Raw genomic sequence first — 13,157 nt, forward strand, 5'->3', positions numbered from 1 at the left:
GGGCAGAAATGATGATGACTCGTTGTCATGTCCGCCTCATTTCCCACAAAAGATCTCCGCTCCATTTATCTTTTTGCCATCGTGGCACATACAGTAGCAAAAATTAAAACAAAAGGAGGAAATCTTTTTATGTGACGTGCAGTCGATACGTACGCTGGCCGGCGACAGGAACCGGCAATACTTCTTTTTTTTCTAGAATCGGAGCCGGCAATACTTGTTCCTCGCCACGTAAACAAAAATGGTGGGTTACTAGTATGGTTAGTTTTTTCTAAAAAATAAAATCAAGTGGTAGTATTGTTTAATCCCCACGACACAAACATTGCATCTGCACATTTTTTATCGAGAAAAATTTACCGTAGGTCACTAAATTTGAGTTGGTTGACAGTTTGGAACCACTACTTCAAAATATCCGAACTAAGGTTCACGTACTTGCGCAAGGGGTTCACTTTGGTTCGTATGTACAATTTCGTCTACGTATTTGCTGACTTGGCCGGGTCAGTGGCCGCCAGCTCGCTTTGACCGCCACCTGATCGTACCTAAGGTGAATACTAATCCATCCGGGTTTTTTTTTTGTAAAATCGCCGGACAAAACGACCAGGTACTGGCGTTTTTACAAAGAAAAATCCGGATGGACTAGTATTAACCGTCGACGTCATGCGGGAGCGCGTCGAGTTTCTCCGCTCCCTCGGCCTCGGCCCCGACGACCTCGCCGCCTACCCGCTCGCCCTCGGCAGCAGCGTCCGCAAGAACATGGTCCCCGTCCTTGACTACCTCGGCAAGATCGGCGTCCGCCGCGACGAGCTCCCGCACCTGCTCCGCCGCTACCCGCAGGTGCTCCACGCCGGCATCGTCGTCGACCTCGCGCCCGTCGTCAAGTACCTCCAGGGGATGGACGTCAAGCCCGGCGACGTGCCGCGCGTGCTCGAGCGCTACCCGGAGCTCCTCGGCTTCAAGCTCGAGGGCACCTGTCCAGTTCCTGTCCATAGCTGTAGCACAAGGGGTTCACATGCTCTCTCGCATGCCTGCTCAACTACTCTGATGCAAAATTCGATGAGCGTATGAAGTGTGACACGATTGGAGTTGAAGAAATGGAGGATGATAATTCCTTTGACAAAGATAGGTTTATGGAGCAAGTACAATATGAGGATGATGAGGATATGGAAGAGGATAGCAATTATGATGACACCGATGATGAGTTCATCGAATGATTCCCTTCGTTCATAGTATCTAATATCAATTGTTAGCTAACAAACTTGCATTTATGTCTTGAGCTTGATGCTTTGTTGTATATGATGCAGTAGTGATCACTAGACTGTCATTTTTGAAGGATGTGCTTGATAAACCAAATGCTGGATATAATCAAACTGTAGCTTAGAGCTCTGATATATTCAGATATTTCACACAATGCTTGTTTAACTGGGAAATGATGTAGCATCGATCCTTGTTACTGACACATTTGGCATTTTCATATGGGAACACATTTTGCAACCATCTTTCTCATGTATGCCTAGATATATTGTAAACTTGAAGTTATATTATATACTCCCTTTGCATGTTTCTCATGTATGCCTAGATATACTGTAAACATGTTCATTGTTTGCTCATGTATGCCTAGACAAGGTGACACATTTTGCGGTCTGGAGTAGACAGTTTGCATTGTTCTGAATGTGAAACTGCATTATGACCCACTGCATTTGCAAGAACCTGAGCAAACAATGAACAAATTGTGATGTTATAAATCTGACATTCCCAGTCAGAAGTGAGATATGAGCCTCATGTTAATGCCACCTGTTGGTCTTCCAATGCAATGCATGTTCATCTTTGGTGTCACCTTGTCTCTCCTTATTTTTTTTGAGTCGACCTTGTCATTTTCTTATGATATACCCTTTTCTTCATGATTGAGTTTATTTCACTAGACTACGACTATGTAGTAGAGAGGGATGTTGGCATCAAGATTTTGACTATGTTGTCAAGAACTGATAAAGATCGCAGAGATGGCTTTAAAAAGTCTGCAATGCATACTACTCCAGTCTAGAACTCCAAAGGAGTATTAACCAAGGAGTAGGTATTGTGGCTTATAAAACTTGTCTCCTATTGAACACCAAAGTCGCGGATCCCCGTTTCAGAATGCCTGGAAAGGAGAAGTCCACCACTCCTGCCTCCAGATAGTGGATAGTCCAGAGTTGCTAGTCAGGCTGCTGGCGCCATTTAGTTTGGAATTTGGTGTGTTTCCATCGAAAACTGGATCATCCGCAACAAAGAATTTTGCTAGAAACATTTCAGTTCCAGTAGCCACTCTATCTGGAGAAATTGCTGCCAAGTGCCAACCGAACAGAGCTGACCCGTTCTATGTGAAATTCCTGCCTTTCAGTTTCAAGTCAGGAGGCTGCAGAACCTTATCAGAAATCACGACCAGAAAATGAACGGGGATCCCTTCCCCCCTTGCGCCACAACTATGGACAGGAACTGGACAGGTGCCCTCGAGCTTGAAGCCGAGGAGCTCCGGGTAGCGTTCGAGCACGTGCGACACGTCGCCGGGCTTGACATCCATCCCCTGGAGGTACTTGACGACAGGCGCGAGGTCGACGACGATGCTGGCGTGGAGCACCTGCGGGTAGCGGCGGAGCAGGTGCGGGAGCTCGTCGCGACGGACGTCGATCTTGCCGAGGTAGTCAAGGACAGGGACCATGTTCTTGCGGACGCTGCAACCGAGGGTGAGCGGGTAGGCGGCGAGGTCGTCGGGGCCGAGGCCGAGGGAGCGGAGGAACTCGACGCGCTCCCGCATGACGTCGACGGTGAATACTAGTCCATCCCGGGTTTTTTTTGTAAAAATGCCAGTACCTGGTCGCTTTGTCTGGTGTTTTTATAAAAAAAACCCGGATGGACTAGTATGCGGGTAGGTGGCGGTCAAAGCGAGCTGGCGGCCGCTGACTCGGCCAAGTCAGCAAATACGTAGATGAAATCATACATACGGACCAAAGTGAACCCCTTGCGCAGGTACGTGGACCGTAGTTTAGGTATTTTAAAGTAGTGGTACCAAACTGTCAACCGGCTCAAGTTTAATGACCTACAGTGAATTTTTATCTTTTTTATTTCACTATCTAGACCAGAGGAACACTGGAGATGTATGCATGCGCTCGTAGTCTGGCTAGCTAGGGCCAGATTTTGGCCAAGAAAGGAAAAATCAGCATATTTTATTGTGTGCATTTTCGCACGGGAGATTACGTTAGTGCGTTATAAGCTTTGATCCTTATATATCATTTCCTTTAACCTGATTCGTACGCATCGTTGATCAAGTTGGTGAAGCAAGGGAGGTCGCCGTATTTAGGTGTTTTTTCGAGTTTTGTTACGGTTTGTGTTATACTTAAGAAGACGAGGCGGAGGCGGCTTCTTAAAAATGGAATAAGGTCCTCCCCGCCTGGCCATTTCCTCGGTGATGTTTCAAGTGTCGTCGGGGGGCGGGTGGAGGTGTGTCTCTGGCGGATCTTGTGGGATCCAGTCGGCGTTTGTCTTTGGTGGATCTGCTTGGATCTGGTTTTCGTTCGTCTACGTCTATGTGTATGTAGGTTGGATCCTTTCGATCTAGGCTTCTCTTCATCTGTTGTGGTTGTTGTTCTGGTGCGCTGGTCCTTCCTTAGCACGACGACTTCTCGACTATCTACTACGACAATGTTTGCCCGGCTCCGATGAGGGAGTGGCGATGACGACAGCGCAACTTCGGCTCACTCTAGTGCTTGTAGTCGTCGGTAGGTGTTCTTTATACCACCTTGACAGTTGATGAATAGATCGGAAGTTTTCTCACAAAAAAGGATCTATCGAGGAAAAGGACCCCGTGCCGCTTCCCGGTGAGACAGCTCGGGCGGAACCCTAGAGCTGTCGCCTCCCTCTCCTCCGCCCAGCCCCCTACCACCGAAGGATGCCGCCGGTCAAAGTCTCTCTCTCTCTCTCTCTCTCACACACACACACACATACCACCTCTCTTCCTCTTCGTGCATGTCACACCTAATTGATCTCTCGAGGTATCGGGATTGTATCTCGCTCGTTAGGTCGCTCTTCGACACACGCCTAGGTCACTCTACCATGCATTAATTGTAACCAAGCCTTCATCTATCTTTTTAAGCATACATTCATCTTTCTCCCCGCCCCTCTCTAGATCGGCCGTTCGGTCGATCTCCAGACCCTCCCTAGTCCTCTTTCAATCGATCCATAGCTAGATGGTACACAACCAACGCGCGCACACATAAACACCCCCCTTCTCTCCACCCCACACGGTCATTTCTATCATAAAAACACACCAAACCTTTATCTCCTTGCACGACACGCACTTGATATCTCAACATCTATCGATCTCGTCAAGATGTGTCGGGCATGAACCGAATGGGATGTCAAAACTAAGATGGGAAGCGACACTTGGAGGCAACACAAAACTTTAAACGAACTGTTTGTATGTATGCATGTCAGACAACAATATTAGAAATACATGCATGGTCTAGGCCCAAATGCGAATGTTCAAATGAGGCATGCAGGAGGATGGACTTGACCGGAGGGCGACATGATCGGTGGAGAAGAGGGTTGGAGAGGAATGAGAAATAAGCAACACCACATGATTATACTTGGACGGCTCAAATAGACATTAAGTTGCTCGTTTTCTCATCTGTCTTCACGGAGTTGAAGGAAATATGCCCTAGAGGCAATAATAAAGTTGTTATTTATATTTCCTTATATCATGATAAATGTTTATTATTCATGCTAGAATTGTATTAACCGGAAACTTAGTACATGTGTGAATACACAGACAAACATAGTGTCACTAGTATGCCTCTACTTGACTAGCTCGTTAATCAAAGATGGTTAAGTTTCCTAACCATAGACATGAGTTGTCATTTGATGAACGGGATCACATCATTAGAGAATGATGTGATTGACTTGACCCATCCATTAGCTTAGCACTATGATCGTTTAGTTTGTTGCTATTGCTTTCTTCATAACTTATACATGTTCATATGACTATGAGATTATGCAACTCCCGAATAACGGAGGAACACTTAGTGTGCTATCAAACGTCACAATGTAACTGGGTGATTATAAAGATGCTCTACAGGTGTCTCCGATGGAGTTTGTTGAGTTGGCATAGATCGAGATTAGGATTTGTCACTCCGATTGTCGGATAGGTATCTCTAGGCCCTCTCGGTAATGCACATCACTTTAAGCTTTGCAAGCACTAATGAGTTAGTTACGAGATGATGCACTACGGAATGAGTAAAGAGACTTGCCGGTAATGAGATTGAACTAGGTATGATGATACCGACGATCAAATCTTGGGCAAGTAACATACTGATGACAAAGGGAACAACGTATGTTGTTATGCGGTTTGACCGATAAAGATCTTCGTAGAATATGTAGGAACCAATATGAGCATCCAGGTTCCGCTACTGGTTATTGAACAGTGATGAATCTCGGTCATTTCTACATAGTTCTTGAACCCGTAGGGTCCGCACGCTTAACGTTCGATGATGATCGATATTATGAGTTTATGTGTTTTGATGTACCGAAGATAGTTAGGAGTCCCGGATGTGATCACGGACATGATGAGGAGTCTCGAAATGGTCGAGACATAAAGATTGATATATTGGAAGGCTATGTTTGGACACCAGAAAGATTTTCGATAAGTTCGGGCAATTATCGGAGTACCGGGGGGTTACCGGAACCCCCTGGGGAGTCAATGGGCCTTAATGGGCCATAGTGGGAGAGAGAGGAGGAGGCGACCAAGTGAGGGGTGCCCCCCCAAGCCCAATCCGAATTGGGTAGGGGGCTGACCCCCCTTTCCTTCTCTCCTTCTCCCTCTTCCTTCTTCTCCTACTCCAACTAGGGAAAGGGGGGAAACCTACTCCTACTAGGAGTAGGAATCCCCCTTGGGCGCGCCATAGAGAGGGCCGGCCTTCCCCTCCTCCACTCCTTTATATACGGGGGAAGGGGGCACCCCATAGACACACAAGTTGACAGTTGTCTTAGCCGTGTGCGGTGCCCCCCTCCACAGACTTCCACCTCGGTCATATCGTTGTAGTGCTTAGGTGAAGCCCTGCGTCGGTAACTTCATCATCACCGTCATCACGCCATCGTGCTGACGAAACTCTCTCTTGGCCTCAACTGGATCAAGAGTACGAGGGATGTCACCGAGCTGAACGTGTGCAGATCGCGGAGGTGCTGTGCGTTCGGTTGGATCGCGAAGATGTTCGACTACATCAACCGCGTTACTTAACGCTTCCGCTTTTGGTCTACAAGGGTACATGGACACACTCTCCCCTCTCGTTGCTATGCATCTCCTAGATAGATCTTGTGTGATCGTAGGAATTTTTTTGAAATACTGTGTTCCCCTACAGTGGCATCAGAGCCAGGTCTATGCGTAGATGTTATATGGACGAGTAGAACACAAAGGAGTTGTGGGCGTGAGTATATACATATTGCTTACCATCACTAGTTGATTCTTGATTCAGTGGTATTGTTGGATGAAGCGGCTCAGACTGACATTACGCGTATGCTTACGCGAGACTGGTTCTACCGATGTGCTTCGCACACAGGCGGCTAGTGGGTGTATGTTTCTCCAACTTTAGTTGAATCGGTTTCAATGAACAGGGTTCTTTCTAAGGATCAAAAAGCAATCACTATACTACGTTATGGTTTTATTGCGTAGGTAAGAACGGTTCTTGCTAAGCCCGTAGTAGCCACGTAAAACTTGCAACAACAAAATAGAGGACGTCTAACTTGTTTTTGCAGGGCATGTTGTGATGTGATATGGTCAAGACGTGATTATATAAATTGTTGTATGAGATGATCATTTTTTTTGTAACACAGTTATCGGCAACTGGCAAGAGCCATATGGTTGTGGCTTTATTGTATGAAATGCAATCGCCATGTAATTGCTTTACTTTATCACTAAGCGGTAGCGATAGTCATAGAAGCAATAGTTGGCGAGACGACATCGATACTTCGATGGAGATCAAGGTGTCAAGCCGGTGATGATGGTGATCATGACGGTGCTTTGGAGATGGAGATCAAAGGCACAAGATGATGATGGCCATATCATATCACTTATATTGATTGCATGTGATGTTTATCCTTTATGCATCTTATTTTTCTTAGTATGGCGGTAGCATTATAAGATGATCTCTCACTAAATTTCAAGGCTGATTATGCACCGTTGCTACAGTTCGTCGTGCCGAGACACCACATGATGATTGGGTGTGATAAGCTCTATGTTCACATACAACGGGTGCAAGCCAGTTTTGCACAAACAGAATACTCGGGTTAAACTTGACGAGCCTAGCATATGCAGATATGGCCTCGGAACACTGAGACCGAAAGGTCGAGCGTGAATCATATAGTAGATATGATCAACATAGTGATGTTCACCATTGAAAACTACTCCATCTCACGTGATGATTGGACATGGTTTAGTTGATATGGATCACGTGATCACTTAGATGATTAGAGGGATGTCTATCTAAGTGGGAGTTCTTAAGTAATATGATTAATTGAACTTTAATTTATCATGAACTTAGTACCTGATAGTATTTTGCGTGTCTATGTTGTTGTAGATAAATGGCCCGTGTTGTTGTTCCATTGAATTTTAATGTGTTCCTAGAGAAATCTAAGTTGAAAGATGATGGTAGCAATTACACGGACTGGGTCCGTAACTTGAGGATTATCCTCGTTGCTGCACAGAAGAATTACGTCCTAGAAGCACCGCTGTGTGACAAGCCTGCTGCAGATGCTGCTGACGACGTTAAGAACGTCTGGCAAAGCAAAGCTGATGACTACTCGATAGTTCAGTGTGCCATGCTTTACGACTTAGAACCGGGACTTCAACGACATTTTGAATGTCATGGAGCATATGAGATGTTCCAAGAATTGAAGTTAATATGTCAATAAAATGCCCGGATTGAGAGATATGAAGTCTTCAATAAGTTCTACAGCTGCAAAATGGAGGAGAATAGTTCTCTCAGTGAACATATACTCAGAATGTCTGGGTACCACAACCACTTGACTCAGCTGGGAGTTAATCTTCCTGATGATAGTGTCATTGATAGAGTTCTTCAATCACTGCCACCAAGCTACAAGAGCTTCGTGATGAACTATAATATGCAAGGGATGGATAAGACAATTCCCGAGCTCTTCGTAATGCTAAAGGCTGCAGAGGTAGAAATCAAGAAAGAGCATCAAGTGTTGATGGTCAACAAGACCACCAGTTTCAAGAAGAAGGGCAAAGGTAAGAAAGGGAACTTCAAGAAGAACAACAAGCAAGTTGCTGCTCAAGTGAAGAAGCCTAAGTCTGGACTTAAGCCCGAGACTAAGTGCTTCTACTGCAAAGGGACTGGTCACTGGAAGCGGAACTGCCCCAAGTATTTGGTGGATAAGAAGGATGGCAAAGTGAAAGGTATATTTGATATACATGTTATTGATGTGTACCTTACTAATGCTCGCAGTAGCGCCTAGGTATTTGATACTGGTTCTGTTGCTAATATTTACAACTCGAAACAGGGGCTACAGATTAAGCGAAGATTGGCTAAGGACGAGTTGACGACGCACGTGGGAAATGGTTCCAAAGTCGATGTGATCGCCGTCGGCACGCTACCTCTACATCTACCTCCGGGGTTAGTTTTAGACCTGAATAATTGTTATTTGGTGCCAGTGTTAAGCATGAACATTATATCTAGATCTTGTGTGATGCGAGATAGCTATTCATGTAAATAAGAGAATAATGGTTGTTCTATTTATATGAATAATATCTTTTATGGTCATGCACCCTTGATGAGTGGTCTATTTTTACTAAATCTTGATAGTAGTGATACACATGTTCATAGTATTGAAGCCAAAAGATATAAGTTTAATAATGATAGTGCAACTTATTTGTGGCACTACCGTTTAGGTCATATTCACTACAAAAAAAAGACACATCCATGACATTTTGGGCCGAACGAATTTTTTTTCTGTCATACATATGACACTTCTATGACGATAATTGTGACAAAACTCGGTGTCATCATAGATGTGGTGGGCTCTTACTTCTATGACAAAAAATCATGACAGAAAATGGGCTTTTCATCCTGGGCGGGCCGGAGACGCATCTGCATGACATTCTTTGGGCCGTCCATGACGGAAAAAACCGTGGTAGAAGCGAGGGGAGGAAAATTTCGGGGAGTTCCCGGTTATGGTGGGAGGTCGGGGGCCGAGCGATGCGCGTTTCTCTCGTACACATACGCGCGTGTGTGCGAGGCATTGGCTCTAACTGAACCCGAGCGAGGCGTTGGGCTCTAACTGAACCCGAGCGATTGCACTGCAAGCTATGCGTTACTGAACCCGAGCGATCGATCGATGGCTGTTAACTGAACCCGATCGAGCGATTCCTTGGCTACTGCTGCTAACTGAAGCTGATCGATGGGATGAACAGTGAGCGTTGCGGGGGGTTTGGATGAACAGTGAGCGGTGGCATTACCTCTGGATGAACAGGACCCCGTGGTATGGTGGAGGGCTGGATGAACAGTAGACGGTGGAGGGGTGCCCGTGGAGGGGTGGATGAACAGGACCCCGTGGTGTGGAGGGCAGGATGAACAGTAGACGGTGGAGGGGTGCCCGTGGAGGGGTGGTTGAACAGGACCCCGTGGTGTGGAGGGCTGGATGAACAGTAGACGGTGGAGGGGTGGTTGAACAGTAGCCAGTGGAGTAGCACGCGGTGGAGGCTGGATGAACAGGAGCCCGTGGAGGCTGGAGGAGGTCGACGGTGGATGAACAGTAGCTCGTGGAGGCTGGAGGGGGTCGACGGTGGAGATGAACAGTATCCCGTGGAGTGCCGTTTTGCGGTACGCCACACCCCTCCCGATGAACAGGACCCCCGTTTCGACCGTAGCGCTCCAACACAAGTCCGTTTACTCCGTTTTGCGGTACGCCACACCCCTCCCGATCAACAGGACCCCCGTTTCGACCGTAGGAGGTCCGTTTCCTCCATTTTGCGGTACGCCACACCCCTCCCGATCAACAGGACCCCCGTTTCGACCGTAGGAGGTCCGTTTCCTCCGTTTTGCGGTACACCACACCCCTCCCGATCAACAGGACCCCCGTTTCGACCGTAGGAGGTCCGTTTCCTCTGTTGTGCGGTACGCCAGGCCTCTTTTCCATCGCCTCTTCCGTCCAAGCCCTCCCGATGAACACGACCACGCATTCCGTTCCGACCCATGAACACGACGATGACGCTGTTTCTCCGTTCTGACCCAACCATGTACACGAGCCCTCGCCGTACGTATGCGCGAGTAGGCGTTCGAGACCCCGCCCGTATGTACACATACGTGGCCGTATTTTCTTTCTTGCACCCTGGCCGCTGTACGTACGTGTACATGCTACGTGCGCGCCTCTACTACGACACGTGCGTGCCTCTACATCGACCAGTATGTACGTACACGTTCGCGACCAGAATGACAATGCTACGTACGCTTCGACCAGGTGGGTCCCGACTGTCAGGCACTTCCTTGCCTGCGAAGATGTAGCTGGTGGGTCCCAGCAGTCAGGGGGCGAATCGTTTTTTTGCCCGAACGCACTTCCTTGCGTGCGAAGATGTAGCTGGTGGGTCCAAGCAGTCGGGGGGGCCGGTGGGTCCTAGCAGTCAGGGGACGAATCGTTTTGGTTTTCTTTTTTTTTGCCCGGACGCACTTCCTTGCGTGCGAAGATGTAGCTGGTGGGTCCCAGAAGTCAGGGGGCGAATCATTTTTTTTGCCCGGACGCACTTCCTTGCGTGCGAAGGTGTAGCTGGTGGGTCCCAACAGTCAGGGAGGAAACATTTTTTTCACGAAATATGGTGGCTCGTCCGGTGGGTCCCTGCTGTCAGGTGGAGGAATCATTATTTTCTGCGTAATAAGGAGGCACTTCCTTGCTGCCGCCGTGGACCCAACTATCAGCCTCTCCACGTACAGTCCACATCCGATGGAAGTCGTTCCTTGACCACGTCGACCACGCCGCGCCAAGAGCACCAGGGCGGTGGACGACGGCGAGGCCTAGGAAGGGGACGACGGGGAGCCGGGGAAGACGCGACAGTGAAAGCCCGTGCGCGCGCGGAGAGGAGTACGAGGGTTCACTGGTTCGGCTGCGGTGTGAGGCTGTCGTTGCCGCAGGGCCTGGCCAGCGGTGGGAATAGTAGGGGCGGTGAGGCCTCCGCGGCAGCACAGCCGGCCACGGGAGGTAGGAGCATGCGGCACGACCGACGCTGCTTTGGGCGGTTGGAGCAAGAAGACCAGAGGTTGAAGAAGCACTACGGCCGTTGGATGGACATCGTACGGTCAGTGGAGCTAGAATCGTTCATATTGACTAAAGTTGACAAAGGCCCCTGTCCCAGTCAACTTAGTAGGCCCACAGGTCAGCCTCCCACCATGGTGGGTCCCGACTAGCAGGGGAAGTATTCATTTTTTTGTGCGTAATAAGGAGGCACTTCCGGTGGGTCCGAGCTGACAGCGGGGGGAACGTTTTTTTTTGCGAAATACGCTGGCCCGTCCGGTGGGTCCGAGCAGTCAGGGGGGAAACATTTTTTCGCGAAATAAGGTGGCCCGTCCGGTGGGTCCCTGCTGTAAGGTGGAGGAATAATTATTTTGCGCGTAATAAGGAGGCACTTCCTTGCGGCCGCCTGGACCCAGCTGTCAGCCTCTCCACGTACAGTACTCTTCCGATGAAAGTCGGTCATTGACCACGTTGACCACGCCGCGTCGAGAGCACCAGGGCGATGATCTGGACGACGGCGAGGTCTAGGAAGGGGACGACGCGGAGCCGGGGAAGACGTACTAGTGGAAGTCCGCGCGAAGAGGAGTACGAGGGTTCACTGGTTCGGCTGCGGTGTGAGGCTGCTATTGCCGCAGAATAACAGGGGGTGTGGGTGAGTGGAGGGATGGCCTGGCCGGCGGTGGGAGTAGTAGGGGGCGGTGAGGCCTCCGCCGCATCGCAGCCGGCCACGGGAGGCAGGAGCACGAGGCACGACCGGCGCTGGTTTGGGTGGCTGGAGCAAGAAGACCAGAGGTTGAAGAAGCACTACGGCCGTTGGATGGACATCGTACGGTCACTGGAGCTAGAATCGTGCATATTGACTAAGTTGACAAAGCCCTCCGTCCCCGTCAACTTAGTAGGCCCACAAGTCAGTCTGCCACTATACTGGGTCCCAGCTAACAGGGGAGTATTCATTTTTTTGTGCGTAATAAGGAGGCACTTCCTTGCGTGCGAAGATATAGCTGGTGGGTTCGAGCTGTCAGCGGCGGTAACGTTTTTTTCGCGAAATACAGAGGCCCTTTCGGTGGGTCCCAGATGTCAGGTGGAGGAATCATTATTTTGCGTGTAATAAGGAGGCATTTCCTTGCGTGCGGCCGTGGACCCAGCTATCGGCCTCTCCACCTAAAGTCCACTTCAGATGCATGTCGGTCGTTGACCACGTTGACCAGGCCGCGCCGAGAGCACCAGGGCGGTGGACGAAGGCGAGGCCTAGGAAGGGAACGACACGGAGGCAGGGAAGGCTCGGCAGTTGTTTCCCACGCGGAGGGGAGTACGACTGTACGAGGGTTTACTGGTTCGTCTGCCGTCGCCGGAGAATAACAGCAGGTGTGGGTGAGTGGAGGGATGGCTAGGCTGGCGATGGGAGTACAGTGGGGCGGTGAGGCCTGCACGGCAGCAGAGCCGACCGCGGGGAGGAGGGAGGAGGCAGTCCCGCCGGCGCCTGTTTGAGCGGCTGGAGCAGGAAGAGCAGAGATTGAAGAAGCACGACGGCCGTTGGATGGCCATCCAACAGTCACTGCTTGTGCGTCAACCTTTTTTTAGGAAAGCCTCAAATCTGTGGGAAACAACATACAGCCCATCTGCCATTATTTCTAATAATTTACAGCCCATTTGCTAATTATTAAGGTTTTTTTGGAGCCCATATTCTTTTTGTTAGCATTACAGCCCATATTGTGGCCACGGTTAAAAAATTATACGAAATTTTGCATATTTCGGTGCGGTCCGAACTGTTTTTAATCCCGAAATTTCGACTCACATTCAAACTGATTTTAAAAATAAAGTTATATCAATATAAAATCCAACAGATTCTCCACGCATAAAAATTAATGTAATTTAAAATCTCGAAATGAAAAAAAAAG

General features: G+C 48.8%; 1 protein-coding gene across 1 annotated transcript; it reads left to right on the forward strand.

Moving 5' to 3' along the window:
• Positions 1 to 582: 582 nt before the first annotated feature.
• Positions 583 to 1,447, forward strand: LOC125537049 (transcription termination factor MTERF4, chloroplastic-like; the record flags this gene model as incomplete). The annotated part of the gene is made up of 1 exon (XM_048700344.1): positions 583 to 1,447. A coding segment is annotated over one exon (480 nt), but the record flags the coding sequence as incomplete, so codon positions are not given.
• Between the last annotated feature and the right edge of the window lie 11,710 nt (positions 1,448 to 13,157).

Source organism: Triticum urartu, chromosome 2, assembly GCF_003073215.2.
Source record: "Triticum urartu cultivar G1812 chromosome 2, Tu2.1, whole genome shotgun sequence".
In the NCBI taxonomy this organism is placed as follows: Eukaryota; Viridiplantae; Streptophyta; class Magnoliopsida; order Poales; family Poaceae; genus Triticum; species Triticum urartu.